The sequence below is a fragment of the Dipteris shenzhenensis genome, chromosome 16 (assembly GCF_047967505.1).
Source record: "Dipteris shenzhenensis isolate YYH24624 ecotype China chromosome 16, Dip_SZ_1.0, whole genome shotgun sequence".
Lineage (NCBI taxonomy): Eukaryota > Viridiplantae > Streptophyta > Polypodiopsida > Gleicheniales > Dipteridaceae > Dipteris > Dipteris shenzhenensis.
In genome coordinates, this window is record NC_141611.1 from 56,440,204 (window position 1) to 56,458,506 (window position 18,303).

General features: G+C 47.7%; 1 protein-coding gene across 2 annotated transcripts in view; it reads left to right on the top strand.

Annotated features, from left to right (window-relative positions):
- The window catches only part of LOC147893172 (Zinc finger C-x8-C-x5-C-x3-H type family protein), a 102,203-nt gene that overhangs the window by 60,772 nt on the left and 23,128 nt on the right, over window positions 1-18,303 (top strand). For both annotated transcript variants that reach the window (XM_087387715.1, XM_087387714.1), the window contains exons 6-12: window positions 8,577-8,693; window positions 8,792-8,866; window positions 8,984-9,288; window positions 9,645-9,785; window positions 10,014-10,151; window positions 10,314-10,433; window positions 10,574-10,708. In XM_087387715.1, the coding sequence (XP_087243841.1) occupies window positions 8,577-8,693; window positions 8,792-8,866; window positions 8,984-9,288; window positions 9,645-9,785; window positions 10,014-10,151; window positions 10,314-10,433; window positions 10,574-10,708 (1,031 nt within the window). The remainder of the gene's footprint in view (window positions 1-8,576; window positions 8,694-8,791; window positions 8,867-8,983; window positions 9,289-9,644; window positions 9,786-10,013; window positions 10,152-10,313; window positions 10,434-10,573; window positions 10,709-18,303) is intronic.

Here is an 18,303-nt window from a genome sequence, read left to right on the forward strand (position 1 = left end):
CAGCAGGACAGGCCAGATTCCGGCGTGATCATGGAAACATGGACCACATTCTGACGCTCAGATGTATTATCGAGGAGGCGAGGTCACGGAAGCAGAGGGTTTATTGTTGCTTTGTGGATTTTTGCAAGGCATTTGACATGGTCCCGAGAGCCCGCCTCATACGGCACCTACAAGACTTGGGTTATGACCAGGATATCATTTGGGCTGTCATGGCACTTTACGAGAGAGTTTCTAGCAGAGTTCGGGCAGGATCCGGGTGGACAGACGAGATCATGAGTACCATCGGGGTCAAACAAGGGTGTCCTTTGTCGCCTACCTTGTTTGGTCTCTACATTGACGAGCTTGAGACAGTGATGCAGACACACGGGGATGTAGGTTGCTCTCTTGCGGGCACGCTGATCCAGATTTTGCTCTATGCAGATGACGTGGCTCTCTTGTCTTCCTCAGCAGAGGGACTTCAGAGACACTAGACGCACTACAGTCCTTTTGTGAGTCTCGTGATTTGAAGGTCAACCTGGGTAAAACCAAGGTCATGATCTTCAATACATCTCGAGCCATCATGCGTTAGGAGCAGTTCACATTTGCGCGGTCATCTGTTGACATAGTTTCATCATACACTTATCTTGGGGTTATCTTCTCCGGACCGAGCTTCACTATGAGACCCACGATGCAGGCACGCTTGAGTAGAGGGTATGCCTCATTGACCAGGCTAGAGAGGCAGTGCTTCTGCTCACACTTTCAGGATCCACGCACCAAGGGGTTGCTTTTTAACTCCTTGGCTCGCCCAGTGAGGATGTACGGCAGCCCTTGTTGGGGGCTAGACTTGTCGGATACAGAGTGGGCCCGTGTGGAGCGGCTACATGTTCTCATGCTATCACGGATCATTCGTGGTAAGTCATCCGTTCCTGACCAGATCATTCAGGCTGAGTTTGGGTCACCCCCTTCACAGCTAGATGTTGCATTTCAGGTCATCACATATCTGTATTGAGCTAGGGAATATGGGGATTATACCTCGGGGCGTAGCAGGCTACCATGGATAGCTCTATCCTCTTCTATGGCACTTGCAGCAGGAGGAGATCAGAGGTGCTGGTATGCACGTACAGAGAGATGGTTTGAGCGACTGGGGCTCCACATGGATAGACTATCTCCCTTCCAGTATAGCATGGATGCTCCGTTCTCTCCCCTCTTATCACACGAGGTCAACCAGGTTATCCATGAGGATCTACTACAGCTACACACTTTTCGGACCTGGTTGGAATCGAGTGAACGCCCAATGAAGCTTAGCTTCTATAGAGATCACTTCTTACATATCACAGCGGAGGGTTTCATTGACCCACCATGATACACACAGATTCGCCTACCACACTGGATGAGGATCTCTCTTGGGCAGTTCCGGGTCTCTTCACACAGACTTCGCATCGAGAGCGGCAGAGCAAAGCGACTACCCAGGGAGCAGCGCATATGCACACTATGTGACATACAGGAGGTTGAGACAGAGGAGCATTTCATCTTCAGGTGTCTTGTGTACTATGAGATCCGAGGACGTTTCCACTGCCTCTTCAGAGATAGTTATGGGATTTTAGCCCATTTCCTCTCCTACCCAGACCAGCGGTGTTTGGCAGGTTTCATTCATGAGGCACTTAGACACCGTGAGAGGATACTCCGAGCACGGAGACAGGAGCAGACTTCTTCCTCGGTTGATCCCTCTCAGAGCTCTATCACGGAGTTCTTTCAGCTAGATCACATGGACCCCAACGAGACGAGGCCTCAACATGACCGTGACCCGGAGCCCGTGAGCCGATAGCTCAGACAGAGGGTCGACACACAGATCACACTTGGAGACATCCCCTCCTTGTTTAGAGTTGGAGCCCGACCGATGGGGGTCACAGTAGTCCTAGTTAGACGCAGAGCTCTCCATCGGACAATTTCAGGTATCATCACACCGCCTCCGCATAGAGAGAGCGGCAGAGAAGAGGGGATTCCTAGGGAGCATCGCTTATGCATAATTTGCGACTATCGAGAGGTCGAGTCGGAGGAGCATTTTATTTTCAGGTGCCCAGTGTACTACGAGATCTGAGGTTGCTACCACTGCCTCTTCAGAGACAGCTCCGGGGTCCTTTCCAGAATCCTTGCCTACCCAGATTAGAGATGCCTCGCGGCCTTCATTCACGAGGGGGTTCCACACAGAGAGTACTTACTCAAGCGACGGGGCTTGGCCACATCAGACACCTCTCAAAGCAAGATCACAGAAAGAAAGAAAGAAAGAAAGTTTATTAAAGTCTTCGGAAGACCGATGGGTCTATGAAATTGTGAAAAACCTGATACAATGAGCTGTGGTAGTGGAGCTACTAAACGAGCATCCATACCAATGCAAAATGCAAGATGCAAAAAATGCAGAATGGCAGTACTAAGTCCTAAGTACAACATAGTCATGTCGATGATCGACTATATATCAATCTCAGCATCATCATCAATATCATCATCATCCCCAGCAACAGCAAGATATCAGGATGGATGAGGCAGTGGAGGCATGAAGTTGGTAATAGAGTGCTGTCAGCCACTCAGAGGTGCGGTCCTGGCACGTCTTCTGGTCATAGCTCTGCGTCTAACTAGGGCTACTGTGACCCCCGTCGGTCGGGCTCCGACTCTAAACAAGGAGGGGATGTCTCCAAGTGTGATCTGTGTGTTGACCCTTTGTCTGAGCTATCGGCTCACGGGCTTCGAGTCACGGTCATGTCGAGGCCTCGTCTCGTTGGGGTCCATGTGATCTAGCTGAAAGAACTCCGTGATAGAGCTCTGAGAGGGATCAACCAAGGAAGAAGTCTGCTGCTCCTGTCTTCGTGCTCGGAGTATCCTCTCGCGGTGTCTAAGTGCCTCATGAATGAAATGTGCCAAACACCGCTGGTCTGGGTAGGAGAGGAAACTGGCTAAAATCCCATAACTATCCTTGAAGAGGCAATGGAAACGTCCTCGGATCTCATAGTACACAGGACACCTGAAGATGAAATGCTCCTCTGTCTCAACCTTTTGTATGTCACACAGTGTGCATATGCGCTGCTCCCTGGGTAGTCGCTCGCTCTCGACGTGAAGTCTGTGTGAAGAGACCCGGAACTGCCCAAGAGAGATCCTCAACGAGTGGGGTAGATGAATCTGTGTGTATTCTGGTGGGTGAATGAAACTCTGCGCTGTGATATGTAAGAAGTGATCTCTATAGAAGTGAAGCTTCACTGGGAGTTCACTCGGTTCCAACCAGGTCCGAAAAGTGTGTAGCTGTAGTAGATCCTCACGGATAACCTGGTTGACCTCGTGTGATAAGAGGGGAGAGAACAGAGCATCCATGCTATACTGGAAGGGAGGTAGTGTATCCATGTGGAGCCCCAGTCGCTCAAACCATCTCTCTGTACGTGCATACCAGCACCTCTGATCTCCTCCTACTCCAAGTGCCATAGAAGAGGATAGAGCTATCCATGGTAGCATGCTATGCCCCGAGATATAATTCCCATATTCCTTAACTCGGTACAGATATGTGATGACCTGAAATGCAGCATCTAGCTGTAAAGGGGGTGACCCAAACTCAGCCTGAATGATCTGGTGAGGAATGGACGACTTACCACGAATCATCCGTGATAACATGAGAACCTGTAGCTGCTCCACATGGGCCCACTCTGTATCCGACAAGTCTGGCCCCCAACAAGGGCTGCCGTACATCCCCGCTGGGCGAGCCAAGGAGTCAAAAAGCAACCCCTTGGTGTGTGGATCCTGAAAGTGTGAGCGGAAGCACTGCCTCTCTAGCCTAGCCAATGAGGCATACCCTCTACTCAAGCGTGCCTGCATCGTGGGTCTCATAGTGAAGCTCGGTCCGGAGAAGATAACCCCAAGATAAGTGTATGATGAAACTATCTCAATAGATGGCCCCGCAAATGTAAACTGCTCCTGACGCATGATGGCTCGAGATGTGTTGTAGATCATGACCTTGGTTTTACCCAGGTTGACCTTCAAATCATGAGACTCACAAAAGGACTGTAGTGCGTCTAGGTGTCTCTGAAGCCCCTTTGCTGAGGAAGACAAGAGAGCCACGTCATCTGCATAGAGCAAAATTTGGATCAGCGTGCCCGTAAGAGAGCAACCTACGCCCCCCTGTGTCTGGATCAGTGTCTCAAGCTCGTCAATGTAGAGGCCAAACAAGGTAGGCGATAAAGGACACCCTTGTTTGACCCGGATGGTACTCATGATCTCGTCTGTCCACCCGGATCCTGTCCGAACACTGCCAGAAACTCTCTCGTAAAGTGCCATGACAGCTCAAATGATCTCTCTGTCATAACCCAAGTCCTGTAGGCGCCGTATGAGGCGGGCTCTCGGGATTGTGTCAAATGCCTTGCAGAAATCCACAAAGCAACAATAAACCCTCTGCTTCTGTGACCTCGCCTCCTCGATGATACATCTGAGCGTGAGAATGTGGTCCATGGTTCCATGATCACGTCGGAATCCGGCCTGTCGTGTTGCTCTAAGTCCTCGACACTCTGCAAGTTTGCTGACTTCGGAGTCAAGTACTGATGCATAAATCTTGGACATGACATATCCAATCATAATGGTCCTGTAGTTCTCCGGGCTCATGGGATCCCCTGCCTTGTGGATGGGTGAGATAGTGTTAATGGTCCAAGTGTGTGGAAATCCCAAACAAACCGCTTCATTAAAAAGCTTTCCTAAGATCGGGGCTAGGAGGTTAATCCCATATGCAATGAACTCAGTGCATAGCCCCTCATGATCCTTCGCTCGGCCATTATGAAGTTTCATTATGGCATTTTTTACCCCTCCTCTAGTGAAGAGGGTGCAGGATGTGGGACGAGGCATGTGTGAGAGGTTAGGGACTGGCTGATTTGGGATGTCATAAAGTGTGCGTGCATAATCAAACCAGATCTGGGTGTCAGTGAGTGGCGGAGGGGACCGTCTTTCTAGAAATCTGCGTCAGAAGTCCTTAGTTGTTACTAAACAAAATGTTCAGTAGCTCCTCGTTTCGACGAACGAAGTCTAGTTTCTTCCTCTGTACCAGTCTACGGTATTCACGTAGCGTATCTGGTGTGCTTGGAAGACTGTTTTTGGTTTCGAATCTGAGTCGACGATCTGAGTCGACGGCTTAAGGTCTTACACTCATTATCGTACTAACTATTACAGGGTATGGTTCCAGGGGGTGGTGGGCGGGTGGAGCGGGTGGTGTGGGGAAAAGCGTGAATGGTAGCCTCGTGTAGTGAGCGGGTGACAAGGGCAGCACGATCCTCTAAAAGGGGTATGAAGTCAATATAAGCGAGAAGTATGTACAGACGGCCAGAGTAAGAAGGTGAGTGATCTCGATCAAAGCGTATATCGTGGTAGGTGGACTAAGCAGTGAGTGGGGTGGAAGGTGCTGTGTGAAGGGAGGTGGAGATGCGAAAGAAAAGGTATGTATGATCAGCCCCTGGGGGGAGAGGTATAGTGAAGTCAGTAATGCGAGATGTGAAGACAGGGGATCCCATGATGTAATCAACACTAGAGCCCCCCCCCATGTGGAAAGCATGTGAAACCACCTGAAGTGGGCCATCTGTCAAGACCATTATAGATAATGAGATCATGTATCCTGCCTAGGTCGAATAGGGCTTGCCCATAAGATGAGAATGGACCTCGCCTGTCAGCTGAAACCCGTAGCATACCTGCCTCGTCAAGGTCAACATGTGCCAGTAGAGTGGAATCATCTCTGAAGTCAAGAAGTGGTACTTGACGGGCCCTTGTCCTCGCGTTGAAGTCCCCCACTAGAAGGACTTCTCTGCGGCTAGAAAATCAGCGATGGACTGATAAAGGGCAGCAAATGGGGATGTCTCATCATCACCTCGAATATCTCTGGCAAAGTGGGAGGTCTTCGGGGGGAAGTAGCAAACTGCGACAAACAAATCCTGGCTGCAACTCCACCTAAACCTCAAACTCCTCCTGTACCCCTCGTCTCATCTCTGTAGGCAGACTCCTATGTATATCCGCTGACTATTGGAATGGGGCTCTCTGGACTCTGATGTGTCTCTGTATAGAAGACTATTTCGTGGCCTATATAGGATTCTGAGAAGTTCCTTGGTTCTGACGATAAGGTACCATTACAGTTCCAAATGGTGCAAGAGAGGGTCTTGGATATCTGAGTCTGATAGACCCCGCTTCCCTATGTAGGGGAGGGGGCAGGTGTCCTACGGGGGCCTGTAAGAAGTCGTCCCTCTCGTACCACTGCCCACTTCCCCTCCTTTCGGGCCTGATCCCACTGCTGCAGCAAAGAGCGCCTCTCCTCAACCTGTAGAGGTGCGAGGTCTTCATCCATAGAGATCGTTGGCTAATCTCGAAGGACTGACCTGCGTCGTAGAGCTGAAAGTCGTGCATGAGTGTCATGAAATCGTATGATCAGGGGTTGCTCTCGGTTGGGATCTCTCCCCACCCGCCATGCCCTCTCTATCCTGTGCTTAGCCACACCCAGGGTAGTAGTCATGAACGTAGTCGCATCTACCATCGGTGTAGCCTCAGTGCGTGAGATCCTGTGTACTTTGATGTTGAGAGCCTTACTGGCTCTCTGCTGCTGCTCCATGAGGGTAGCCGAAACGGTGACCCTTGCGGGTACCCGTTTGGCCACGTCAACCCATATGGAAGTCTCCTCAATAGCAAATTGCATGCTCGCAATCTGTGCCTCGACCACCGGGATACTCCCTAGGACAATGTGTATGGCGCTGACCGCCTGTCGGAGCTGCATGATATCCTGTTTGAGTCCCTGAATAAGACCCGCCTGCTCCCGAATGGCCCTAGCGTGCTCCTGCATGATGCGGCTCTGCTCCTGGTTGAAGCGGACCTGCTCCCGTGCGAAGCGAGCCAGCTCCATCTCACGCTCACAGAAACTATGTATCTCAGTGAGCAAGGTCTCACGAGCCTCTGGTGTATCAGCCCACCCATGTCCATGCTGAAACTCAGGTGACTGTGGCATGAAAGAGTGGGACTGAGTCCGGAAACTGGGGGAGAGTGAAGCGTAATGCGGCACAGTGTATGACACCTCCGAAGTAAGGGTCATAAGCTGTGCGAGAGCTGTAATAGGAGAAGAGGGGAAGGGAACAACAACCGGTGCCATGGGCATCAGTATGTCACTGATCGTAGATGTAGAGTGAGCTGAGACTGGAACTAGAGCTGGGCCTGAAGCGGGGATTGAAGTGGAAGTAGAGATAGAGATAGAGGGAGTTGAGGCTGGAGCTGAAAACGAAACTGACAGTGTAGCGGGAGTTGAGGTTGAGGTAGAGATAGAGGCTGAAGAAGCTGAGGTGGGTCCTACTTTTGCCTTGCTGTCTACCCCGAGTCCACTTCGGTTGTAACGTGTGTTCACATCTTCCAATCTCAGTTGTGTCGTTTGCTTTTTTTTGTTGTTGTTGTTATTGTCATCTTTCTTGGCTTTGTCCCCCATTTCTCTTGGGGTGCGGGTGCAGATCTTAGTGTTCAGCTGGGAGCGGGAGTACCGGTTCTCCCCCCATAATGGGAGGCACGTCCAGTGTGAGGCGGGGCGGAAGCATGAAGTGTAGAGGCAGCCAAGAGGTGGAGAAGGAGGAGAGGCTAAGATGGCGAGGATTTTTTTATTTTGGGGGTTTTTTTTTTGGGGGTAGGTTGTGTTCTTCCCATCGAGTGACATTGATCGTCCAGTCTCTAGCCTCAGACGTGACAGAGACCCTGACCCGACAACCGCAGCACGACACACGAGACATCGAGGGGACACACAGATCACTTTGGGGGACCTCCCGTCGTCGTTTAGACCCGGGATACGTACCACGGGAGCCACGGTGGCTCTGGTCTTGCGTCGAGCCTCGTCCAGGAGACCGAGACGTACAACACCCCTTGACGGGCACCAACGTCCCATCACCAGCTATGCACCAGCTAGGGCGACATGACATACGGAGGATTCCGCTCCGCTCTAGTCCTTTTCTTTTCATTGTTACATCCAGATGTATTTGATTTGATTATGTATGATCAGACTTAGGATTCAGCATGGGTGATGATGCTTGTTTCAGTAGCTCCATCCTTACTGTGATTTGTATCAGGCTTTCTTTCAGTCTCATAGACCCATCGGTCTTCTGAAGACTCTAATAAAATTTCTTTCTTTCTTTCTTTCTTTCTTTCTTTCTATAGTGGTACAGGGCACAAATCATATACCATGAATGCAACACACTTCTTGGAGGTCCCTTTGCATCTGGCACATGACATGCTTTGAATTTCTCTAGCATCTTTGACCAAAATTGTAGTGAATTTTTTCCCGAATGTCGGATAGCAATTTGAAGGGGCTTTTTGGCTGTTGGAATTGCTATGTAATCTTAATGCATACTAAATCTGTATCTGAGAATATGTGAGTAAGATGGGCTCCTTCTTGGCAAGCACTTATGTAAAACTCAGCAACTCATCTTTCTATGAGACATCTAAACTTGTAGCTTCTGTACAATAGACTGGGAAACTTCGTTTTCTATGTCTGTTCCTTTCGCTAGGTGATGCATCTGTAGGTACCCACTACATGGGCTGATTAGATACACAATTCTATGTTTCAGGTATGCACCAATGGATCACCTCATCTTCGAGGAAATGTTTATGTACACTATCGGTCTGTGGATTCGGCTATAGGCGCTTATAATGTGATAAATGGTCGCTTTTATGCGGGGAAGCAGGTTTGCACATGCTGACCAGAAGAGGAGATTTATTTTAGCTTAAAAAAGGTTTCGTATTTGCTCTTGAAAGGATTCTGATGGTCTACGTGTGGTTTCAGATAACATGTGAGTTTGTTGGTGTGACGAGATGGAGGGTAGCACTCTGTGGGGAGTATATGAAAGCTCATCATAGGGTACTATCCCTGGATTTTGTCCTCTGGCTTTCTTTACATACTTGCTCAGGAAATTTGTTCTTGCTTGCTTGCTGTACACGCATTCCAATTCATAATGCTGTACATGCTTGGTCACAGCTTTGTTCACATGGAACTGCTTGCAACTTCCTGCATTGCTTTCGTAATCCCCGGGGAGAGTATGATTGGGCAGATTGGGATACCCCTCCTCCAAGATCATGGCAGTTGGAACAGGATCAGCTTTTTGGTCGCAGAAGGAATGATGATCGAAAAAATGGGGCAGATGATGCTGACGAGGATGATTATAGACACCGCAAGCTCTCGCTTAAACACAAAAGGGACAGGGATGATTATCAGATACGTTACTCAAGCAGACATGATGAGCTACATAGGGGACATGGAAGCAGAGGAAGGCACATCAGAATGTAAGACTATCTTGTCAGTCACATTATTCAATCTTCGAGAGTGCCAATATTTTTCGAATGGACTTGTTGTGTTACTGTTCCATTTATCTGATGTTATATAACGTGTTTTAATCTGGTAAAATGCCACATAAGTATACTTTTTGCACTTTGGTTGGTTGCAATCATAACTGGTACATGCATTTAGTCAAAACTCTCAGTGACTGATTTTCTAGGAAAGCAAAAATCAATTCAGTGGTATAGAGCGGGGAATTTGTCAGACCATTGTCATACCTTAGGCTGATCCTCGAGAGATTGCTGATTTCATGACATTATTTAAGTTGTGTGCTAAAACATCTGATGCGATTATAATATCACAGGTACAGCAAGAAAGGTAACGACTATTGTGACACTGGCCAATCATCTGATGAGGGCAGTTCATTTGAGAGGAAGAAACTGGGCACCGAGTCTAAACGGGATACAGAGAGGGTGCACAGAAGCAGCAAGATGTCTGTGTCAAGGTATAACACATGGTACTCCTGGTCTCTTTATATACAATTCTGGGAGGCTAGAATTCGTTATATTTTTAAATGGTAATTTTACCCTTAGCAAATGGTTGGACATACTGATAGCAAGTTGCAGTAATTTTAATGTTGCCAGATCTTTTATAATCTGCAGAAGGCATTTCATGATGGGATGATTTATTGGGACTATTTGCAAGAATGCTTGATGCTATGCTAATGTTGCAGGTACAGTAAGAAAAGTCAGGAATATGATGACGATGATTGGTGGTCTGATGAGGACAGTCCTCTTGACAAAAGAAAATGGGATGATGAGGCAAAGCATAGGGAAAAAATACACAGCAGCAGTGAAATGCGTGTTTCAAGGTAAAACACACTAGGCTCATGATCTGTTGATTTGAAGCCTTTGAATACAAGGATATTGGAAGTTTTCGGTGAATTAATATCTAGAAGGACATGTAGAAGTTGTTCGTGTCACAATATTGTTTGTGGTATTTCCATAACACATACTGATATCTAGTGTCACAGGCATGGCAAGAAAAGTCAGGACCGTAATGCCACTAACCGATGGTCTGACGAGGACAGATGGGATAATGAGTCCAGGGGGTCTAGAAATGAAGTACACAGAAGCAGCAAGCACATATCAATGTAAGAGAGACGTTGTTTTTATGATATGCAAGAGTATGGCCATGGTCAATGCTAACCTTGCTCTCAGGGATAAGTCAATGTCTTGATTTCTTGAAATTTGAATTATTGGTTGGAAAGCCTAATGCTATGGTTCTGCACAGGTACAGCAAGAAAATGGACTATGGTGACACTTCTTCTTGTGACGAGGACAGTTCATTTCAGAAAAGAAAATGGGATGGTGAGGCCAAGGGGGTTAGAGAAAAACTGCATAGCAGCAGCGAGGTGCATGTGTTGGGGTAAGGCAAGCTGTGTTGATGGTCTGTCTTCATAAAGAGAGTGCTACAAGGACCTTGACATTATTGTTTACTTATCTTGAACTATTGTTTTGACTGAATGGTTTCATGAACATCTGTATCAAATTTCCCTGGAAATAAACTACACCTAACTCTTCTATTCCCACACCAGATCTTCTTGCCAAAGTTCGACGAATCTCCTGTGCGAGATCATGTGACACTTCAGACAGTAATGGCTAGCCTCTATTGCGGTGCCATCTACAAGAGGGTGGACAGGACCATGAACTCTACTTGCATGGGTTTGGTAGTATCTGGGCCTCTTACACTGAGTACCTCAGCATCCATTCATTCGAGCTCAATACTCCACCCTCTGGACACTTGATTTTTACTTAGGCTGTTCAACAAACGTACTGGCCTCTAGCCTGATGCCAAGTGTAAGAGCAGTTGTCGCTGAGCCCAAGACTACAAATAAAGTAGCCTTGGTGGTCACTACACCCTCTTGTGAATGGCACTGCTTGAAAAATTCACCATCCCTGTACTAGAAAAGGACAGGGGTAAGAAATAAAGAAAGAAAGAAAAGAAAGTTTATTAAAGTCTTCGGAAGACCGATGGGTCTATGAGACTGAAAATCCTGATACAACGAGCTGTGAGGAAGGAGGAAGAAGAGGAAGGGAAGGGGAAAGGGGTAAGAGGGGGAGAGAGAGGGATATGATATGATATGATTGTATTAAAGTCCTATTGAGACTCTTCAAGGTCTATGGGACTGGTGATCACTATCAACAAATATTGTTTACATCTGGTGAGAGAAAAGAATATAGACTCTCGCTGTGGCTAGTACTTGTGGAGTAAGCTTGTGTGCTAGTCCAACTACCTTGTTACGGTGTTCCAAAACTTCTTTTAGAGAACTTTCTACCTTTGCAGTTGGCTGCTCTGATAGATTTGCCTCTGTGGTCATCATATCTTTCTCTGATGTGTGTACACCTCCCCCTCCCCTCAGTGCCCCCCCCCAAGCCTCTACACCGGTAGTCACATCGCCATCTACTGTTGTGGGATGTCCCAGGCACTGCCTAGGCACTGTTTGGCAGTCTAGGCTGCTGGCTCGGGTGCGTGACTGCTGTGAGCATCCCTAGGCCATGCCTAGATCACATCTTGCTGCTGGGAGCAGCCCTAGGCTCCGTTCCAGCTGATAAGAATAGTATGAAGGCATTGCTTGAAGGCAAGTAAGAATCTGGAAAAAAGATACATTAACATTTAAGCTGCAGAAAAGGGCAGAGAGAGATGATGTTTACCCACAAGAGAATAATATTTATCAGTAAGAAAATGCCTGACAGTAATATGTCAAGTTCTACAGGGTCAACAGGGAGGCAAATATATGAGGCTATGGTACAAAAGAGAGTGAGGATGAGGACATAGAGAAAGTGCTTACCCACGTTTTTCAAAAAACAATGCACAACCACTAAATGGCAAGAAGCCTTCCGGATGGGCAGGAAAGGAGAAAAGGGCACTCAATCTTGCCTCAAAGTGCTTGACCACAAGCATCACCCTAAGGGACACTTCATATGGATTGATGAGGACCTTATGAGGAGCCAATATGCCCAAATCAATGAGCTTGAAAAAATTAGAAAAGCAAGAAAGGAAGGTAAATGTGCATACATGAAAGATGGAAAGGCATTACAGGAAAAAGTAAGGGGGAACGGAAACAAGCATAGGGACTCCAGACCCTCAGGATCGAAGTGTGGAACATAGGAGGTTGGACCATGGACAAGGTCATCTGACGTGAAGAGGAAATAGCTGAGACAGACATACCTATAATTTTGTAGACATGGGAGCATGAGTGGAACACATCCCTGGAAATTCACAAGGATTCATGAAAACATCAATATGGAATGCAAATACACACATAGGAGGATGAGGGTTTGGTGGGATAGCTTCTCACATCAGAATGACATGGGAAAAACTAGCAAAAGTTGTAAAAGAAGATCCACACAAACAATATGTGCTTGGGTATCATGGCAATGGAGGGGAATATCAAATGGCAGCATGCTATTTCACACCCCCATAATCACCTATCTACTAAAAAAACAGGAACATATCCCGAGGAGAACCCCTCATGTATGAGGATATAGCCAGCTTCTCCAAATTGTTGGGGCAAGGTATTTCAATGCACGAACAGGATCAATGCAAGGCATAATGACAACAGAGGGCAGAGATCCCTTATGAATGGATGAAGTTGAAGAGGATAATGAAGGAAGAAGAGGCTGGAAAAGGACATCAAATGATGCCAGGGAGATCACTTATATGAGGAGGCAACTCCTCACATTGTGTGTAGATGCTTTGGGCTGCATATGTAATGGCACAATGAATTTCGGAAACACAAGAGGATACACATGCAAGGCAGCTCAAGGATCAAGTCTAGTTGATCATATGATCACAAATTCACATGCAAAGCACATGACTGAATATATCAATATTGAGGAGTCTCTTGAGTCTGCCCATAGGGCAATGTCTATAGGCATAATGGGGACAAGTAATGCTGTGAAAAATAGAGAATTATTACGAATTCCAGGTTAAGAATGGAATACAAAAAAGCTCATATTTATGAAAGGGAGAGAGAGGCGGCAATGACACAAGGGAAAATCCCTTCTACATTGCTGTCAACATTGCAAAAATGCTTCACTAAGAGCAAGGGGAGAAGTGTGGGATGCCATGTAATCACTGGTATGACCAAAGATTGTAAGGATGCACATAGAGCCTGGAAAACAACAAACACAGCATAGGAGGAGGACAAAGCTCGAACATATAAATAGGTGGTAGGAACAATTTTTTTTTTCTCAAGAAAGAACAGCTTGAGAGCTTTGAGGAGCTGAAACAAAATCCCAAAAAGTTTTTTTAGAAATTACATGGCAACAAATCCAAGAGAAGAAGGCACAATAGGAAGGCATGATACGGTTTGTCAAAAGCCTCTACGAAAGAGATGGGGAAGAGACAATCAATCACAACTATACTATTGAGGCAACAAATGGAATCATTACAACGAGGACATAGGAAAAGGCCTGAAAACACTAGCTAATGGGAAAGCTCCAGACACACAAGGGCTAGTAGTAGAAACGTTGACATGGGAAGGCCAGAAGACAAAGAAAATGCTTACCAGGCACAATAGGAATACATGATTCAGTTTGTCAAAAGCCTCTACGAAAGAGATGGGAAAGAGAAGATCAACTACAACTACTGTCAAAGCGTTGTGGTATGTGAAAAACCTAATACAATGAGCTGTGGTAGTGGAGCTACTAAACGGGCATCCACACCAATGCAGAATGCAAAAAAAGCAAAATGGCAGTATTAAGTCCTAAGTACAACATAGTCATATCTCGACTATATATATCAATCTCAGCATCATTGTCGACATCATCATAACCATCATCATCATCATCATCAACAGCAGGACATTAGGATGGATGAGGCTGTGGAAGTGGAGGCATGAGGTCAGCAATAGAGCACTATCAGGGGTGCAGTCCTGGGCCACTGTGACCCCCATCGGTTGGGCTCCGACCCTAAATAAGGAGGGGATGTCCCCAAGTATGATATGTGAGTCAACCCTCTGTCTAAGCTATCGGGTCACAGGCTCCGGGTCACGGTCATGTCGAGGTCTCGCCTCTTGGGGGTCTATGTGATCTGGCGAAAGAACTCCGTGATAGAGCTCTGAGAGGTATCAGTTGAGGAAGAAGTCTGCTCCTGTCTCCATGCTCGGAGTATCCTATCGCGGTGTCTGAGCACCTCATGAATGAAACCAGCCAAACATCGCTGGTCTGGGTAGGAGAGGAAACGGGCCAAAACCCCACAACTCTCTCTCAAGAGGCAGTAGAAACGCCCTTGGATCTCATAGTAAACAGGATACCTGAAGATGAAATGCTCTCTGTCTCAACCTCCTACATGTCACATAGTGTGCATATGCGCCTCTCCTTGGGTAACCGCTCTGCTCTGCCGCTCTCGATACGAAGTCTGTGTGAAGAGACCCGTAACTGCCCAAGGGAGATCCTCAGCGAGTGGAGTAGGTGAATCTGCGTGTATCCTGGTGGATCAATGAAACCCTCGATTGTGATATGTAAGAAGTGATCTGTGTAGAAGCCCAGCTTCATTGGAAGATCACTTGGGCCCAACCAAGTTCGGAATGTGTGTAGCTGTAGTAGATCCTCACGGATAACCTGGTTGACCTCGTGTGATAGGAGGGGAGAGAAAGGAGCATCCATGCTGTATTGGAAAGGAGGTAGTCTGTCCATGTGGAGCCCTAGTCCTACAAACCATCTCTCTGTGCGTGCATACCAGCACCTCTGGTCTCCCCCTGCTGCAAGTGCCATAGAAGAGGACAGTGCTAGCCATGGTATCCTACACCCGGATGTGTAATCCCCATACTCCCTAACTCGGTACAGATACGTAATGACCTGAAATGCAGCATCTAGTTGTAATGGGGGTGACCCAAACTCCGCGAGATCTGGTGAGGGACAGATGGCTTACCACGGATCATCCGTGATAACATGAGAACTTGTAGTTGCTTCACCCTGGCCTACTCTGAATCTGACAAGTATGGCCCCCAACATCGACTGCCATAGGAGTCAAAAAGCAACCCTTTGGTCCGTGGATCTTGAAAGTGAGAGCGGAAGCACTGTCTCTCTAGTCTAGCCAATGAAGCATATCCTCTGCTCAGGCGCGCCTGCATCGCGGGTCTCATGGTGAAGATGGGTCCGGAAAAGACGACCCCCAGATAAGTGTATGATGAGACTACCTCAACAGGGGACCCATCAAATGCGAAATGCTCATTGCGCATGACAAGTCGAGATGTATTGAAGATCATAACCTTGGTTTTACCCAAGTTGACCTTCAAATCATGAGACTCACAAAAGGACTGTAGTGCTTCAAGATGTCTTTGGAGGCCCTTTGCTGAGGAAGATAAGAGAGCCACGTCATCTGCGTAAAGTAATATTCGGATCAGCGTGCCTGCGAGAGAGCAACCTACCCCGCCCTGTGCCTGCATCACTGTCTCGAGGTCATCGATGTAGAGGCCAAACAAGATAGGTGATAATGGGCACCCTTGTTTGACCTTGATAGTGCTCATGATCTCGTCTGTCCATCCAGATCCTGTCCGGACTCTGCCTGAAACTTGCTCATAAAGTGCCATGATAGCCCAAATGATCTCTTGGTCATAACCCAAATCCTATAGGTGTCGTATGAGGCGGGCTCTCGGAACGGTGTCAAATGCCTTGTGGAAATCCACAAAGCAACATTAAACCCTCTGCTTCCGTGCCCTCGCCTCCTCGATGATACATCTGAGCGCGAGAATGTGGTCCATGGTTGAAACTGGCCTGTCCCGTTGCTCTGAGTCCTCGACACTCCGCAAATCTGCTGATCTAAGAATCAAGGACTGATGCATAAATCTTGGACATGACATGTCTAATCATAATGGTCCTGTAGTTCTTCGGGTTCATGGGATCCCCTGCCTTGTGGATGGGTGAGATAGTGTTGATGGTCTAGGTGCGTGGAAACCCCAAGCAAACAGCTTGATTAAATAGCTTGGCCAAGATCGGGGCTAGGAGGTTAATCCCATATGCAATAAACTCAATACATAGTCCCTCATGATCCTTCGCTCGGGCATTATGAAGTTTCATTACGGCATCCTTTATCCCCCACTAGTGAAGAGGGTGCAGGATGTGGGGTGTAGCATATGTGATAGGTTAGGGGCTGGCTGATTAGGGATATCATAGAGTGTGCGTGCATAGTCAGACCACACTGTCAGACCACACTTGAGTATCAATGAGTGGTGGGGGGGACCGTCTCTCTAGAAATCTCTGCCAGAAGTCCTTAGAGTTGTTTTTGAACAGAATGTTCAGTAGCTCCTTCTCGTTCTGGCGCACGAAGTCAAGTTTCTTCCTGCGTACCAGACGACAGTACTCGCGTAGCATCTCTGGTTCGCTTGGAAGGCTGTTTTTTGTTTCGAATCTGAGCTGACGGCGTAAAGCCTTACACTCATCATCGTACAAGCTATTATAGGATACGGTCCTGGGTGGTGGTGGGCGGGTGGAGCGGGTGGTGTGAAGAAAGTGCTGTGCGGCGAGGGGTAGAAATGCTAAAGAAAAGATAGGTATGATCAGCCCCTGGAGGGAGAGGTACTACAGTAAAGTTAGTGATGTGAGATGTGAAGGCAGGGGATCCCATGATGTAGTCCACAACATTGAAGCCTCCCCCATGTGGAAAGCAAGTGAAGCCACCTAATGCGGGCCATCTGTCAAGACCATTATAGATAATGAGATCATGCATCCTGTTGAGATCTAATAGGGCCTTCCCATAAGATGTGAGCGGTCCTTGTCTGTCAGCCGAAACTCGGAGCATACGTGCCTCCTCAAGGTCAATGTCTGGTAGTAGAGTGGAATCATCCCTGAAGTCGAGGAGTAGTGCCTGACGAGCGCCTGTCCTCGCGTTGAAGTCCCCAACTAGGAGGACTTCCCCGCGGCTAGAGAAGTCAACAATGGACTAATAAAAACTAGTAAATGGGGATGTCTCATCCTCCCCTCGAATATCTCTGGCAAAGCGAGAGGTCTCGGGGGGAAGTAGCAAACTGCAATAAACAAATCTCGGCTATCCATGTGTCGAATCCGGATTCAGAGAAACCTGGAGTGTGGATCTCTCTGCTCCACTGAGATGGATCCCACAAGTGTGGATTCGTAAAGGACTGCGACTCCTCCTGACCCTCGAACCCCTACTGAATCCCTCGTCTCATCTCTGTAGGCAGACTCCCATGTATACCCGCTGACTAATGGTAGTGGGCGCCCTGGACTCTGATGTGTCTTTGTGTAAAAGACTATGTCGTGACCTGTATAGGATTTCGAGAAGTTTCTTGGTTATGACCATTACAGTTCCAGATGGTACAGGATAGGGTCTCAGATGTCTGGGTCTCATAGACCCCGCCTCCCTATGCGGGAGGAGAGGTGGGTGCCTGACGGGGGCCTGTAAGGAGTCGTCCATCTCGTACTACTACCCGCTTTTTCTCCTTGCGAGCCTGATCCCGCTGTTGCAACAGAAAATGCCTTTGCTCAACCTGTAGTGGAGTGAGGTCCTCGTCCATGGAGATCGCTGGTTGGTCTTGTAAGGTTGACCTACGACGTAAAGCCGAAAGTCGTGCTTGGGCGTCATGAGAAAGGGCCTGAAAACATTGGCTAATGGGCCGTCTTCTCCTAGTTGTAGTGATGCCCTATGGGCCCTGGTATGTGCCTTGTAGGCATAGTTATAGGCACTTTAGTGTTTTAGTGCCTTTTATGCCACATAGGACATTTAGTCCTATGTGACACCTAGGACACTTAGTCCTAGGGTCTATCTTCATGTGCTTTGTACTTTCATTTTCTCTATTCTAGTTGACGTGACAGTCTTCAGCTCCTAGCATCGACTCTTGTGCTTGCTTTCACACTCCACGCACCCATAGTGGTATTAGAGCTCCAGGACCTGCTTCCTTGTCTCCGGACTTGCATTGCTCCCAACCTCCAACAGCTCGAGTTGCGCCCCATCTGTATAGTCCGTACGAATGTACGGACGCTCGTACAATTTTCGTACAG